This window comes from Pezoporus wallicus, unplaced genomic scaffold, assembly GCF_028554395.1.
Source record: "Pezoporus wallicus isolate ANWC-B61680 ecotype Strahan unplaced genomic scaffold, APGP_CSIRO_Pwel_v1 contig_8416, whole genome shotgun sequence".
Classification (NCBI taxonomy): Eukaryota; Metazoa; Chordata; class Aves; order Psittaciformes; family Psittacidae; genus Pezoporus; species Pezoporus wallicus.
Genome location: NW_026640632.1, coordinates 45,272 through 60,869, shown reverse-complemented (window position 1 = coordinate 60,869; position 15,598 = coordinate 45,272). Strand labels below are relative to the sequence as shown.

The following is a 15,598-nucleotide window of genomic DNA, read 5'->3' as shown; positions in this document are numbered from 1 at the left end:
GCAGGACCTTTCCTTACAGCGCCGGCCCGGAGCCCCGGGGAGGGGTAGAGCCTATCCGCTGCCTGCCCCCCGGAGAGGGGCTTCTCCGGCACCCCCCGCCCCTCACCGGCTTCCAGTTCCCGCGGCAGCCACTCGCACCTGAGCAGCGGCCTTGCCCCAGTGGCCGCCCCGTGCCCTCCCTCCCCTCACCCTCCCAACTCCAGCCGGTTCTCGGGGGCGCATTATGCCGTCCAACAAATCCGTCTCGGACGCACCCATCGTTCAGTTCACCAATTGCCGCATCCTGCGGAGTCATCTGCTCCAGAGGTGAGAGGGGCCGGAGCGGCGGGGCTTACCCAGCACCTGAGCGCCCGGGGGTCCGTTCCCAGCCCCTAGGGCTGCAGCATCCGGCGCTGCACCGTCCCCTGCGCCCTGCTTCCGAGGGGGACGAGGCGCGTGATGTGCAGCCCCTCTCTGCTCCCCTCATCCCCGCTGCCAGCCGCTCGGCCGTAGCCACCGCGGTGACGGGGTCATCCCAGAGCCCAGGCAGAGCTGAGCTGCCCATCCTGCCCTGGCAGGCACTGGCGAGCCTATGGTGCTCCTGGGACTGCTCTGCCCGACGGTGGCCATGGCCACTATCTGCTCTGTGTGCTCCACAGGAGCTTGGCCTCTGTGTAATTGTCCCTTCAGGGAGGACCTGTGGGTGCGAGAGGGCAAGATCCTCAACCCAGAAAAACTCTTCTTTGAGGAGAAGGGCTCTGCTGACATCCAGCTGGACTGTAAGGACAGCATCATCGCCCCAGGCTTCATCGACGTCCAGATCAATGGTACAGTGAAGCCACGTGCACTCGCAGAGGGGTGGGGGGTGCCAGATAGGTCCATCCCCCCAACCAAGTTCATTTAGCACAAGGAAGATGTGAGTCACCAAACTAATGGTAAAGAACAATTTTGCTCATGGTTGGTGCTGTCATGAAACTGATCCACTTTGTCTGGGTGGGGGTTTCAGCCCAGCTTTCCTCTTAACCTCATTTTTATGAACATTTTATCCTTCCCGTGCACTGGTGGGATACCCACCCTGCCAGGGTGTGGGAGGATAGTGCCGGGTTTAACCAACGGAACACACATTACCTGCAATAGCTCTTCCCTGAGGGTCTGGAGGGGCTTGTTCTATGGTAGCCTGTGTCAGATTACAGTGGGGAATCCTCAGATTTAGCTCTGCATCAGAATGAAAAGTTAATGCTTGCAAAACGCTGGGATGCTGTGGGAAAGGCACTTCAGGAGGACAGCGCTGGTTGGATTTGTACTCGCAGAGCCTTGCAAACATAGGGCTGAAGTGGTGGTGGAGCCCTTCGCTTCTGGTCTGTGCCATACACATGGAGCAGCTTGCTCCAGTCATGCTGCAGTTTCATATCTGTTTGGCTCATGGTGCAGGAGGCTTTGGGGTGGACTTCTCCCTGGCTACAGATGACTTCAAATCAGGGATTGACATGGTCAGTCAGAAAATCCTCTCCCATGGCGTGACCTCCTTCTGTCCCACCCTGGTGACCTCTCCTCCTGCTGTGTACCACCAGGTAAGTGACTTTCTCCCCTCATCCACAGGGGGATTAAGGGCTGAGGTTGGTACCAAGAGGTGAGAGAGTCAAGGCTGGGCCCACAGGGACTGGGATAGCTGCCCTGGGGGGAAAAGCCATTGGCGTGAGGAGCTGGACTCTACTCCTGGATTTCTTGCTCATAACCTTTGAGACAGTGATGCCTCCCAGGCCAGCTGTGCACATCAGAGCTTCTAGCTGACTTTTTTCTCTGTGGGCTGTGTTTGGCTGATGGTTCCAAGTGGTCCAGCTTCAGAGCTCTCTCTGGACCTGACATGTGGGTTGTGCTTTGGCAGGCTGGGGTGCTGTGCCTAGGGTGCCATGTCTGACAAACCCCTTTTCTAGGTTCTCCCTCAGATCAGTATAAGAAATGGTGGAGCCCACGGAGCAGGTATCTTGGGTAAGTGGTTTTGTCCCTCACTGTCTTCTCTCGTTCTACTCTAAGTAGGCAATTATCTTGTTAAGGGGAAAGAAGCTACTGTAGGAACAGCACAAATGGGGGCTGGAGCTCTTTTCATGGGAGGGATGGGTGGGCACAGACGACACCTGGAATATTGTGTTTGGATCTGGGGGCAACAACACAAGAGGGACATGGAGCTGTTGGAGCGAGTCCAGAGGAGGCCACGGAGATACTGCAAGGGCTGGAGCAGCTCTGCTCTGGAGCCGGGCTGAGAGAGCTGGGTTTGTTCAGTCTGGAGAAGAGAAGGCCTTAGAGCAGCTTCCAGTGCCTAAAGGGACTACAAGAAACCTGGAGAGGGGCTTTGGACAACAGCCTGTAGAGACAGGACAAGGGGGAATGGCTTTAACCTGACAGAGAGGAGATTGAGGTGAGCTCTTAGGCAGAAGCTCTTCCCTGTGAGGCGCTGGCACAGGTTGCCCAGAGAAGCTGTGGCTGCCCCATCCCTGGCAGTGTTCAAGGCCAGGTTGGACGGGGCTTGGATCAATCTGGTCTAGTGGAAGGTGTCCCTGCCCGTGGCAGGGGGTTGGAAGTGGATGAGCTTTATGGTCCCTTCCAAACCAAACCAGTCTGTGATTCTGTGATCCGCTTTTTCCCTCAACCTATGCCTGGCCTGTGAATGGTCTGTCATTGTACATGCTCTGCTTCAGCCCTTTTGTCCCTACGGCTTAATGGCAGTGGGGTGGCTGGGCTTGACTAGCTTCCAGCCCTGCATCTTTCTCTGTGCGGAGCTCAGAGTAACCTGAGCTGTGTGTTTTGCTGCAGGAGAATGGCAGGAGCTTGACTGGAGCAGGGTAAATGCATTAGGTTTCCTGGTCCTTGGCAGGGAGAGGACAGGTCATGGTTTTGTGTTCCTGTTTGGTCAGGGGCCCATCTGGAAGGACCGTTCATCAGCAAGGAGAAGAAAGGGGCACACCCAGAGCACTGCCTCCGCACCTTCGAGGCAGGTGCCTTCCAGGACCTGCTGGCCACCTACGGGTCCCTGGACTGTGTCCGGATTGTCACCCTCGCCCCAGAGATGAAGAGGAGCAGTGAGGTGATCCGGGAGCTCACCAAGAGGGGCATCTGTGTCTCACTGGGTAAGGGCTGGGGCAGAGGAGGCTTAGGGGGGGTTCTGTCTCCCTGCCCCAATTTTGGGGCTGTGGCATCTCTAATGGTGTCTCAGTGTTACTGGACAGGATGGGATTTTCTTTTCTCTGGCCTTTATGGAGGCGACAGACCTGTCACAAATGGTGTGACACAGTGTGGTGCTGTGAATCTGTGGCCCTTTTTTACAATAACAGCTGAAATTCATATTTATCGATTGAGGAGCCCCTGCTGTTGAACACAAGGTTGCATTTGGTGCTGGTCATACACAGGAAAGAATAGCAGTCTTACTTGAACAAAGACGTAATTGAGGATTGGTGACATGGAAAGGTTGAAACGTTGAAATTCCACTGCTTTAGGCCTTATTTGACAGGTGAAATAAATTTCCAAAGGTTACAGCTGAGTTTTGATAGCTCTGTTTTTCAACCAGAAGCACTGTAGGAGATCTCTCCCTCCACTATTTTGCTGGCCACTGACTTAAAACTGGCTGCACTTTTCTTGTCTTCTGTTTCACAAACTCTTCTTTGCATCAGATCATTGAAGAAATACCTTTAAAAGAAAAAATAAAGCCAAAGAAAAAGTGGGGCAGTTATTCAGGGTGAATTTCACCCTGACACATTAGACACCTCTGTGATGAGGCTGGCATCTCACAGTGAGGCATCAGAGTTGAGTCCTAGTGATGAAGCATCTTCACTCCTGCAAGGAAATAAATGGAGGTGGGTAGAGAAATCAGGTGTTGGTCTTTGTTCCCAGGTCACTCAGTGGCTAATCTCTCCCAGGCCGAGGATGCTGTGCAACATGGCGCTACCTTCATCACTCACCTCTTCAATGCCATGTTGCCGGTGAGTAGCTGGAGGCACTTGCCCAGCACTGTTATTGCTTCTGGTGCTTTCATCTCCTGCATATAAAATATGCATGGATGCATATTTTCCCCAGCTTGTTTTGTACCAAGTCTTGCAGTGAGGTTTCAGCACTGAAACTTTGGCTTCACAATTCTACAACCTGATCTAAAAGACTTGAGATTGGAGGAAATGTTCAGATTTGCCTCGTAAAGGACAGAGCGTTCAGCTGCCGGGCACTGTTTAATAGAGATGGCAGCTGCGTCCCCTGCCATGAGTCCTGGTGGTGCTCCATAGCTTGTCCTCTCTCCCTTCGGGCAGTTCCACCATCGTGACCCTGGGATCGTGGGGCTGCTGACAAGTGACAAGATCCCAGCTGGGCAGAGGGTCTTCTATGGCATGATCTCTGATGGCATCCACACCAACCCTGCCGCCCTGCGAATTGCCCACCGAGCCCACCCCAAAGGTGAGCCATGACGGGCCCACGCAGTGACACCAGCCATTGCCCACAAAGCACATGAGTTCTGTGGTGTGCTGCCCTTGCTGCCTGAGATACCACAGCCACAGGGGCTGATCCGCCAGCCCTTTTGCTTTGGTTGCATGTGGCTAGAGGCATCTTGGCCCCTCTGTGGGAGGGATGGTGAGGTGCAGTGCTCAGAGCTCAGCAAGATGAGCTGCAAAGCTAAGGCAGCCCCTTTTCTTGTGTCCCTCAGGCCTGGTGCTGGTGACAGATGCGATTGCTGGCATGGGACTGGCACCAGGTCGGCACACACTGGGGCAGCAGGTGGTGGAGATTGATGGGCTGAACACCTACGTTGCAGGTAAGTGTTTCTCGCTAAACAGCCAGGGACAGTGCTGGCAGTCATGCCTGTTCCTGGAGAGCTCTGCACACCTTGCAGTGCCTGTCAGAGCAGGGCAGCACTTGTGCCCCACCCTCTTGGGTTTTGGTGCCTGATGGCTCTGCAAGGACTTGGCCCTGGAGAGAATGAGACATCTCATAAAGAGGGGAAGTACCCCATCTTCGTGGGGTGAGGAGGAATCTTGCAGTTCATAGCTGTCTGCAACACCTTTGAACACTGTCATGGACGCCAGAGGTTCCAGTGGGATCAGAAAGGACAGAGAAATCCTACACGTACTTATTGTCCCTTATCTTTACTGTAACACGACCACTCTTTCTAAGTTCCCCAAGTTGTAAGCAGTTGGAAACTGGGAAGGTATTTCAGGAAGGATCATTCTCGGTGTCCTTCCGCTGTCTCTGGCAGCAGATGCCTGTGTTGTATGCTAGTTTCACCTGGTCCAGCTGGTCTCACAGTGGAGCTGCGGGGGGACATCCCAGTACCTCTTCCTGCATTGCCAGCATGGGTCCTTTCTTGCCGCCTTGTGTCACTGGGCAGCAATGGCTGAAGGCCCTTCAACTTGCTTCCTGTGCAGTCCAGGATTTCTACCCCTTCTGGTCATGTTATACCTTCCAGCCACTCCACTTCTCCTTGCTATGAGTTGTGGGACCTGCTCAGCCCTATCCTGTTCCTCTCCCAGGCACAAAGACCCTGAGCGGCAGCGTGGCGACCATGGACACATGTGTGCGGCACTTTCAAGAAGCCACAGGTAAGTAAGTGTTGTCCACAAGCTGCTGCTCCCTACCTTGACATGGGAAGAGGTCTCTCTCTTGCCAGCTGTGTCCACTCCACCAGGCAATGTTCCCTCTCACCTGAGACATGATGAGAAGGGCTGGGATCAGCAGCACTGTCCTCGGATGAGCACCTTTTTTTGGTGAGGGTTCATTTTAACCCATAGCACTGATGAGAGGTGAACCCTCCTGTGCTTTTCTCCCCTTCCCATTCCCTAGATGTTCAGTTCTCCTCTTCCTTCTATCTCCCATAGGGATGTTTCCCCTCCCCAGCTCCATCCGCTGTGGGCAGGGTGTTCCAGGTCAGGTCCCTGCCAGGGTGACAGTTTCCTTAGCTGTGGGGGTTCAGGCTGCTCTAGCAACAGGTCTGTTTGCTGCCCTAATGTCTCCCCCTTCTCTGTCCAAGGGTGCTCAGTAGAGATCGCGTTGGAGGCAGCATCTCTGCATCCTGCCCAGCTGCTGGGGATTGAACACAAAAAAGGGACACTAAACTATGACTCCGATGCAGGTACTGGTGTGGGAACTGCAGGTACTGGTACAGGGACAACAGTGTGAGGGCTCGTGGCTGCTGGGGCTGCTGCAAACATATCTTCATCTCCTGCTTCAATGGGAGATGCAGGGAGACTTGCTCTACCTGGGATTTGCTCTGGGCTTTTGCTTCAGGGGTGTTTCCCTTGGGTGCTGGTGTTGTTTTGTGAGCCCTTTGGTGAGACCCCATTTCTCAGCCAACATGGAGCAGAGCTGCCATTGCAAGGATGGCACCATGCCGATGTCCTGCTGCCTTTTGTGGGGTGGGGGGAATCTCTTCCCTGCTGAGCCCAGCTCTTCCCAGCCAGCTTCAGCTGCTTGCTTTCTCTCTCACCCGATGCAGATTTCCTGATGCTGAATGACGATCTGTATGTGCAAGCCACGTACATCGCAGGCGAGGAAGTCTGGAGACAGGATGCATTGGGCATGTGACGCTGGGCTGTCCCAGTGCCCTCCAGGCTCCCTGGCACTGTGGTAGCAGCTGGGGCAACCACCCCACTTCTCTCTTTTCTTCTTTTGTTTTTTTTAATTCCTTCCTGCAATTCCCTTAAAGGAGCCTCATACCAAAGAGCTGCATTTTCCAGCGCAGCCACTGCTTCCAGTTACAGCCATGCCTGCACCAGATGTGTTGCTGCTTGGTTGGTGGTGTGGGGAGAGCAGGCAGATCAGTGCGGGGGGTTCTGCCAGGCCCTGGAGTGACCTGAAGGCCTGCACAGTTGTCCTGCATGGTGTCCCTAGATAGAGGTGCTCCTGTCACCATCTCACAGCAGTGTGAAGCTGTCCCAGCCGCAGTGTGAAGCTGTCCCAGCCTTTCCACTGTTTTGTAGAGCACACACTAACCTGCCCTTGTGCCCGAGACAGGCTCAAGCCATTTCCATTCCCCTGCCTGCTCTTTGCTTGCTTCCAGGCAGCCACAGCTGGTTAGACATCAGCTTCCACCAGCTCAGCTCTCAGCTCTTCATATTAAAAGGTTCCTTTTGTGTTAACAGAAGTTGAGGATCACATTCTGTTGCCCCGGCAGTCCCTCTGCCATGTATCCTCAGAGCAAGGCTGTCGCAGCTTGCAGACTTTGTGCTCTTGTGGGGCTGTGAATCCATATGGGCTGAATCCTCAGGACAGAGGTCAAACCCAGGAAAAATGAATCATTGCTGGTCCTTTGTGCCTTTCCCCTTCATGGGCACTGAGTTCACAGCACGTGATTTCAGCTGGAGACATGGACAGAATCCTGCCACAGAAGGCAATGTTCCTTTTAACCCCTTGTTCTGGATAGATGGGTTCTGCAGGGTCTGTGCTTAGCCCCTGATGGGGCTGTGAATCCTCAGGTCACAGACAGGAAGTTTTACTTCAGGGGACGCATCCAGATTGATGCTGACAGGCACACGAGCTCTCAGTCCAGCTAAGGGACAGAAGGGAGGAGAACTACACTTGGGTTCTGGCATTTCAAGGCAGCTTGTGGTAGCTCATTATTCCCATGTTCATTATTATCTTCTCCAGTGTCTGGCTGTCAGCTCTTTTCCTGACACTTGGCCACTTCTGTGTGAAGACTGTTGTTGATTTCAAACCTACCATAGTCAGAACAGCCTTGTGATAGTTCTTGGACAACCTCTGGACAAGTCTCAGACCAATTAGATGGGTTTTGTATGAGGGGAGGGCTTAGACAAGGGCTAAGTTTTAGCAAGAGTGGAGGCTGTAAGGCAAGGCAGGAGCCTGGTCAGGATGGGCAGAAGTGTGCCCATTTCTCCAGTACATTTTTGTAACCTTTAACACCAACATTTGGAAGTGCTTTCCTCACACTTAGAGCCTTGCTGGAATAACTGGCAGCCTTGGAGAATTTCTAACATCAACTGCCAATGTCAGCAGAAATTATAACCTCCACGATGTGAAACATTTGAAAGAAACATCAAATGCTGTGCTAGGAAACATGACCTGCCACAGCATTACATATCCCCAAGAGGTCATTTTGGGCTGCTGTTGGGAAAAAAAAAAAAAATCCAAGGGGAAAAAAATGCATATGAAACAAGGTGTCTATTTTTTTTTAATTATTATTTACAAAATTAAGCAACTGAAAGGAAATCTAAAATAGAAATGGAATTAGACAACACTTGTACCTGTCTATTGCCCTCTTTTGGTCTGCTGAAGGTACGCTGTACCCTGTGTTGTATGGTGGTGTGTCAGGGTGGGATGGGTGCTGCTATCCCAGGTCCTCTGCACCTGGGTGGGCATGCTGCTGAAGTGGCTGTGGGATTTGGTCCATGTAGGGAGGCCAGAGCTGGACAGTGGTGTCCTGGCACTGGAAATGTATCATGGAATGGTTTGGGTGGGAAGGCACCTTAAAGTTCATCGAGTTCCAACCTGCCACGGGCAGGGACACTCTCCACTAGACCAGGTTGCTCCAAGCCCAGCCCTACCCGGCCCAGCAGCTCCGCGTGGGGCTCAAGAGACAGGAGGCCAGCTGGGGGTACAGATGCACCACCGAGGCTGGAGCTCGGCTCATCCGGTCCCCAGCCGCTCCGCGCCTCGGCACCTCTGGCCTGCCTCCAGCCCGTCCCGCGATGCAGGCCCCACTGAGGGCAGAGGAAGGCCGGTGGTGGCCCACGGCGGGGCCTGTCCCCTTCCCTACCGGCGGGTCCGGGCCGGGGACCGGGCCCTGGCCGAGGAGGACGCCGCTTTCCCCTGGGCGAGGTTGCGGAACGAATGCGAGGGGACGAAGGAGCGGGCGGATCACAGCGAGGGGCGGTATTTGGGCGGTGCACGGGGGCCTCTTCTTTCGCGGCTTCACCCGCGGCCTTCGGAGGCTGTCTTGAGGACTGGGTTCCAGTCGTTGGTGCTGGGCCCTGCCAGGGTGAAGCTCGACCCCGGGAGCCCACATGCTGCTGCTGGCCGGAGGTGGCCCGGAACCTCCGGCATGGAGCAGGTAAAGGTTTTGCTTGTCCCTGCTGCCTCAGGCGCATCTTGCCCCGGTGCTTCCCGGGGTCCAGGCTCTTCTCCAGCCGCAGCTCTGCCCACAGCTCCCGGAGGCTCTTTAAAGCGCTTTCCCTGGCACTTGTGCCGCCTTTCCCAGTTCCTGGTCACCTCTGTATCCCGCTAAGGCAGGATTGTTGCTCACTTCCTAATGTGCCGTAAGGAGTGTCTGGTTCACTGGCGGGCTTCTAACCCTTGCTTTGCTTAGCAGGAGGCAGAAGGGGTGTAAATACAACATTCTGGAGGATTTGTGTTCAGCATAAAGATAAATTCTGTGTACTGCCAGCTCTGTGCTGGTGGGAATTTTATACTGCATTCTCTCCTTTTCCTTTATTCTTTTTCCATGTTCCCATCTAATGGCTCGTTGTTCGGTTCTGCTACAGCTCTGCTTTTGTTTTACAGACTTAATGAAATTATGGCATAGAATAAGCTTCAGGAAAAATGAGAAATCTTCCATTGGGGCCTTTAAAAAGGGTAGAGTGGGGAAACAACCAACCAAACACCCCTAAAACCAAGAAAATAATCAGGAAGTCCTGGTTTGCCATGAGGGGCTGGTTTACTGCTAGTAAGAGTTGTTGTCTCTAATTTTTGAGATAAAGAGGGCTCATTTGGTGCCCTCTAGGGAGAATTGTAGAGCATTTGTCCCACCCTGTGCTATGTTGATTTATGGTATAAATTGAACTGTGACACGACACACTTCAAGCATAAAGCTGGAAAAGAGGTTAATGACTCATTAGTTTGATCCCCTATAAGAGGGGAGAGGAAAAACTCCATTTTGGAATCAGTTTTGCAAGCGAGAGATTCATGCTTCTTTTAAACACTGTGCCTTCCCATGTCCAAGGGTCCCCAGCGCACTTTCCAAGAGAAGCTGCAGTGGTGCATTTCACAGCTGGAGGCAAATCTTCGCCTCAGCCCAACCCCCAAACAAGGTATGTTGCCTCCTTAACAGTCCACAGCCATATCCTAACCTCTGACCTGGGTGTTTTCCTGTTTCTACTGTTTCCTATTCTTGTGTTATATGGGATTTTTTCTAAATACAAAATAACATAAAGCATTGAACTTAAGATTTGTCTGTCTGGAAGCAGCTTATCTTTTATTCCTGTAACATTAATCTCTGTTTTATTTATTCTTACTCATGTTCCCTTCTAATGGCTCATTGTTTGGCTCTGCTAAAGCTCTGCTTTTGTTTTGCAATTGCAGTGCAATACTGTGTCAGTGCATCTGGCCCTTAAGCACCAGTAGGTTTATTTCTGTGAAGCTTGTTCCTCATTGTTCATGTTCCAAAGACAAAGTACACAAAAGATAAAATCCTATTAAATCATTTTCAGAAGAAGTTACATCTGGTCAGTTCAACTTGTAAATGTATGAAGACATATATCCTGCTTCTGCTGATGGCTGGTAGTTAACATTTAGAGGAGTGGTGTGACTACCCTTTGTAAGGTGCCAAGGTGAGTGTTTGCTGGGGCACCCAAGGTTATAGCAGTGATGAATTCATGCCCACACACCAGGCTTGACCGTCGGACCATTTTGTTACACCTGTGTCTTGTGCTTGGTGCCTAGTGTCCAGCAGCAGAGGGGAAGGATGAAACTTTTTCTAGCTCTTTCTCTGTAGCAGCTCTTAATAGGGAGCAGGCCTTGAATACAGCCAGTCAAACCCCTTGAAAGTAGGGGGAAATGTGTACTCAGGACCCTGACACCCACTTTAATAGGTGGCTGCAGCCCTGCTGTGGCACTTCTCCCTTGCACTTGCGTGTCATTACTCTATCTCTAGCATGGGACTCACTGTTGAGTTTGGAAGATACACCTCATTTGGAGAGTTCCAGAGAGGTGCACTGCAGCCAGGGGAGATGGGGGGATATCCATTCCAAAATACTAGTTGAAGTACATCAAGCTTTTTTGTGGCTTGAAATGTGTGAGACAAGCACTAGAAGACTCTGCATATCTGGAGTTCTGAAAACAAGAAGTTTTGGGAACAGCTATGCCTTTTAGAGAATTGCTCTGACTCACAGAATTGGGATTACTGTTGTGGTCAGAGTGGTTCATCTGAGAGTCAAGCAAGAGTCATCCTTTTCAGGGTGTGCTCTGTACTCAGATTTTTCCCAGTTTTCCAGAGAAGAGACACCAAGCTAGGCTCTTGGATTTGTCAGTGGCTTTGGGGGGAGGGTTGTTGAGCCCTGTGTAGCTTCTGTGCCATTAGTAGCACACCTTCTGCAGTTTAAGATTCTTGCTGTATATAATAAGCAGTTAAAATCTACTTATTTACACATACACACCCCCACACCCTTTAAGAACATTTCATGATATTCCAGCTTCTAGAAGCACTTGGAGTTTTCTTTCAATTGAATGCCAGTCATGGATTAGTCAGAGGTGGTATGAACACGACACATTCAGAGGAGACCCAGTCATCAGGATCCCACAGTGTGGTGTGTAAGGCCCACTATAACTTGCCCCTTGCCTCTCTTTGTCTTTTTCTTGAGTGCAGCAGAGGAGACCCAGTGCATTCTCAAGGTCCTGCGCTCCCGTGACACCCCTTTTGCAAATAAGCAAGAAGTGATGAACCACGTGTTTGAGGATTATCACCTCAAGATGGCTGACGATCAGATGTACATGGGCAAAGCAGGTGAGCTTCAACTGTCGGGTGATGGTGACATTTGGTTCTTTTCTGTTGATTTCTTACATTGCAGCTTATAACTGGATTTTCTCTCTGTGGCTGTGTCTTACAGAGGGAGTTGCAGTAGCAGTGGCATCCCCACAGTAGGAAACTGGCAAGTTGATAGAAACGTTATGCTTTCTTTCCTAGACATGAAACCTGTTGATGTGGAAGTACAGCAGAGCAGTGGACAGGCTTCAGATAGTGTGGTGCATGGAGAACAATGTGACCAAATCTCCAAGGCAAAGCCAAAGTGGTTTATGTCACCTGACAACAGCTTCCGATTTGATTTTACACTTTCTGACAGCGACCCAGAAGCAACTGGCACACCTCTGGAAACAGTCCCTGATGTCAGTGGTGATGAGCAGATACAAACCAGTGTTGGAGCCACTGAGCAGAACTGGAATGGAGCCTCGAGTTTTGCTGCCTCTGGACAAGAACCCAAGTTTGCTTTCAACTTTTTCATCACTGATGAAGACTGTCCTCTGAGTCAGTTAGTACCAGCAAGCCAACAGACAGACTGTACAGCAGGTCATGAGGTGCTGGGTAATTCTCTGCTTGATGAATCAGCAGGTATGCCACAGTTTGCAGCCTTGCAGAAGCCTGAATTGACTCAAACTACAGGTAGTTCACCCAAAGAGGATAGAAGCCATGTCACATTAAAGATCCCCCAGTCAGAGACTGCTCCTGGAGATGAGCCAGTGGCAGAGAAATCAGCAGATGGAGGTGCCCAGAAGAAAAAGAAGAAACAAAAAACATCTGTCAGTAAAAAGGAGATAAAGGAAACTGAGATCAACAGGAAGACAAAGGCAGAAGCTAGCAGATGTCAAAATGCAGGTACTTCCTACCAGGATGAGACCTCTCAGGTATTTAAATATTAATGGGATCCTGTAACTTATAAACCCTTGAGCAAAAGAGAAGCTTCATCTCTTTGTATATTTAACAGTCAGTGTAGTGGCTTGAGAGAGAACCTGACAGACCAGGGTTGCTGCTTGTTTCTTACAGCAGCTGTTTTATTTCTCTGCTAGGCAGCTGAAGAACCTGATTAGTTGAGAAGAAGTTAATGGCCCTTTGTTGTCTGCTTCGGGCTTGTGCTGAAACATTTCATGTTTAAACTTCTGATGGCTAATCCTGTGAAGCTGGGTGCCACAGTTTCTTAAAAAAAAAATAGATGCAGCTCTCCTCAGTCAGAGCTAAACTGGTATCTGTGCATGCTGAACCAGGCACTGTACCCTGACTAGCATGTTACTGAGTAGGATGAATTGCCCACATAACACAAATAGCAAATCTGAGGTGCAGAGCTGTTGCCTGGTATAGCAGCAGCTATGGCAGGGTCTGGTGTGAAGCTTAAAGGTACTTCTGAGAAGATTCTTGTTGTAAGGCATGGCCAAAAATAGACTGAAGTTGTATTTGTGTAAACATGCCATTAAGGCGTTGTTTATGTGTAAACACGCCATTAAGGCACACCCCGAGGTTTGAGGTTTTCTGGTTTTCTGCTAAGGACCAGATCTTCACTTCATTCTTCTTTCCAGCACTGGTATAGTTATTATTAACAGGCAATGCCAGCTAAGTGATACTGAAATACGGAATTGCAAAACACTTGCTTACATTAACATTCTACACAGAAATAGCACTGAGTGGTTACCTGCCTCTTCTTGCATTCCATCCAAAATGCTGCTTCAACAACAACCCTACCAATAATCACAGCTGAGTACCAGGAAGGTAGGAAGGTGATGGAAAGATAGAAAGGTGATTTAAAGCTCCTTCAGTCCATTGGAATGACACTGTTGTAAGGAAGAGGAGACAGCATGAATGTTTTTGTGTTTACATGTACATAACAGTTAATAATTGCTTCAGCCCCAGAGTGCTGCTCTTGTTCCTTCTCCCTGCCACTGCTCAGTTAGCCAACTGGCTTTGCTCACTGGGACTTGGCTTCTTTCATCTTCATGGGCTTCAGCCTCCTTCTCATGCATTTCTGGTTGTGCAAGCAACCAAAGCTTGGTGTTTCAGGAGCTGAAACACTAAGACTCAGCTTCTAATTTTGTCCACTGTTTGCTTTTTTTATTACGGAGGTTTGGGGCAGCTTTATTTTTTTTGTTAATGCTTATTCCTCCCACCTGTAAGTTGACTTGACAGCTTCTTTCAGAGGCCTGGAAAGCTTTCCAGAAAATAGCATTCTGATGATGCATCTAAATGACAGCCAAATATTAAATCCATGAAATAGAAGCAGTAAGTTGCAACTAAACATTTGTCCAGTGCTTTAAGTTTGTCCAGTGAAAAACACTATAGGGAAAAGTCATTAAGTTTGTAAAGTAATAACCAGAACATGAAACTTGGAATAGTCCTGCCTTTATGCAGATGCTTTTTTCCTGTGTAGCACCTGCTGCTCTAATTTTTGGATGTCATGCTTACTCTGCTTCATGTTGCATAGCAGTCTGGGGACCAGCTGTGGAAGGAGGTGGACTGGTGTGTGGAACAGCTGGAACTTGGCCTGAACACACAGAAATCTACTCCAAAGCAGGGTAAGCATTCCAGTGAATAAGAGATCTCCCCTGTGGGAAGGGCTGGCAGGCATGTTGGAGCAGAGAGCCACTGGGGTCTTAAACTGTGCCTTATTCCTCCTTTGGGTGCTTCAGTCAACGAGGCTCTCCATGCAATCAAGACATTGCGCAGTGACAAGGCTCCGCTGGTGAAGAAGCGTCAACTCATGAGAGCCATGTTTGGAGACTACAGGAAGAAGATGGAGGAGGAGCTGTGCAAAGAGCTGAAGCTCATGGAAGCAAGTAAGAGAACTTTGCATGATGGGGGAAGAGAAAATGAAAGTGCTTTGCCTTTCATATTGCTTTACAGAGTGGGGCCTTGCTATACGAGATGAGTAAACATTTTTCATTGCTCTTTGCTCCCCTCCTTGAGCTGTGAAATCTGCCAGAGTTGTGAAAGTGAAGAGAAACATCTGCAAGAAGAAAGGCCAGTTCATCCGGAAGTGCTCAGAAGCTTGCAGGAAAAGCCAAGATTCAGAAGGATGCCTTTCAGAGTCACCCGGGACACTTAACACAGGCCCATTCAAATTCACACCTTCCCAAGAAGAGTTTCGCTTTAATTTCTTGTAGGAAAGTCTAAAACTGTGGCTGAAAGCTTTGCCATATATTCTGTAAACCTAAGAATGGTGGAAAGATGCTGTGCAGTAGGAAACGTTACCCAAAAAACTCAGTCTTTTCTAAAGTAAGGTTCCTCTTTCAGAAGAAGGTTAAGTTTCTGTGAAGATTCAGCACAGAAGCATCCAGCTATAATGAATGGATAGTTGGATGCGTCCACTCCATGTGAGTCAATGCAGCCTCTGGTATCCAGAAAGCCCTGGGCAGTGTGTGTCATCACTGCCACCTAGAGTAGGAGTTCAGGGTCTTGGAGGAAAATGAGTGAGAATTGTCCTTGCTTGTTCATCTATTCAGTTGAACAGGTATAGACTTCGAAGGCAATTGCAAATGCTGCTTTAATCTAGCGTAGGGAGGGAAGGACAGTTGTTTCCAGACAGGGATAGATTTTTGTTGCTGAAGCCATATACTGGCCAGCTGGGAAGGCTCTTAAAAAACAAGTTTACTGGGTAAGTAGCCTGGTTACAATCACCAGTGACTCAGAGGCTGAATCAGCTGCATGCCAAAGCTTGGGTGGTGGTGAAATGAACTGAGAAAGCTCACTGACTCTTCTGCGTTGGATTTGTATTAATTTTTTGCTACCTGAACAGTTGAATGTGTCTCTCCACACAGTGGAGTTTCAGTGTTTCAATACTACAACCCATCTCCTGTTTATGCAGAAAATCTTCCTCTTTAAGCTTAAAAAAGCTGAAGGAACAGAAGTCCTACACAGTCCTGGTATCAGGTGTCC

The 15,598-nt window shown here is 50.1% G+C and overlaps 2 protein-coding genes across 4 annotated transcripts; both read left to right on the top strand.

Moving 5' to 3' along the window:
• Positions 1-208: 208 nt before the first annotated feature.
• AMDHD2 (amidohydrolase domain containing 2) lies at positions 209-6,887 on the top strand. 3 transcript variants are annotated; one of them, XM_057419742.1, is made up of 13 exons: positions 209-306; positions 670-806; positions 1,411-1,550; positions 1,914-1,968; positions 2,892-3,104; positions 3,865-3,953; positions 4,272-4,416; positions 4,664-4,771; positions 5,487-5,555; positions 5,642-5,720; positions 5,832-5,879; positions 5,984-6,085; positions 6,449-6,887. In XM_057419742.1, the coding sequence occupies exons 1-12, from the start codon at positions 224-226 to the stop codon at positions 6,045-6,047; spliced, it is 1,230 nt and encodes a 409-aa protein (XP_057275725.1). In that variant the 5' UTR covers positions 209-223; the 3' UTR covers positions 6,048-6,085; positions 6,449-6,887. The 3 variants fall into 3 exon arrangements, with proteins under 3 accessions (XP_057275725.1, XP_057275727.1, XP_057275724.1); XM_057419744.1 differs by lacking the exon at positions 5,832-5,879; XM_057419741.1 differs by lacking the exons at positions 5,642-5,720; positions 5,832-5,879.
• Positions 6,888-8,914: 2,027 nt separating this feature from the next.
• Positions 8,915-15,289, top strand: CUNH8orf33 (chromosome unknown C8orf33 homolog). The gene is made up of 7 exons (XM_057419740.1): positions 8,915-9,019; positions 9,908-9,995; positions 11,549-11,686; positions 11,867-12,582; positions 14,148-14,238; positions 14,353-14,499; positions 14,630-15,289. Exons 1-7 carry the CDS (start codon positions 9,011-9,013, stop codon positions 14,824-14,826), a joined length of 1,386 nt encoding a protein of 461 aa, XP_057275723.1. The 5' UTR covers positions 8,915-9,010; the 3' UTR covers positions 14,827-15,289.
• The last annotated feature ends 309 nt before the right edge of the window (positions 15,290-15,598 follow it).

Excerpts from the sequence above, each read along its gene's own strand:
- CUNH8orf33 (XM_057419740.1), top strand. Across the intron at positions 11,687-11,866 it reads GATGTACATGGGCAAAGCAG|ACATGAAACCTGTTGATGTG; the intron begins GTGAGCTTCAAC and ends TTTCTTTCCTAG. Across the intron at positions 14,239-14,352 it reads GAAATCTACTCCAAAGCAGG|TCAACGAGGCTCTCCATGCA; the intron begins GTAAGCATTCCA and ends TGGGTGCTTCAG.
- AMDHD2 (XM_057419741.1), top strand. The coding sequence starts at position 224 with ATGCCGTCCAACAAATCCGTCTCGGACGCACCCATCGTTCAGTTCACC. Across the intron at positions 307-669 it reads CGGAGTCATCTGCTCCAGAG|GGAGGACCTGTGGGTGCGAG; the intron begins GTGAGAGGGGCC and ends TTGTCCCTTCAG. Across the intron at positions 5,556-5,983 it reads GCACTTTCAAGAAGCCACAG|GGTGCTCAGTAGAGATCGCG; the intron begins GTAAGTAAGTGT and ends TCTCTGTCCAAG.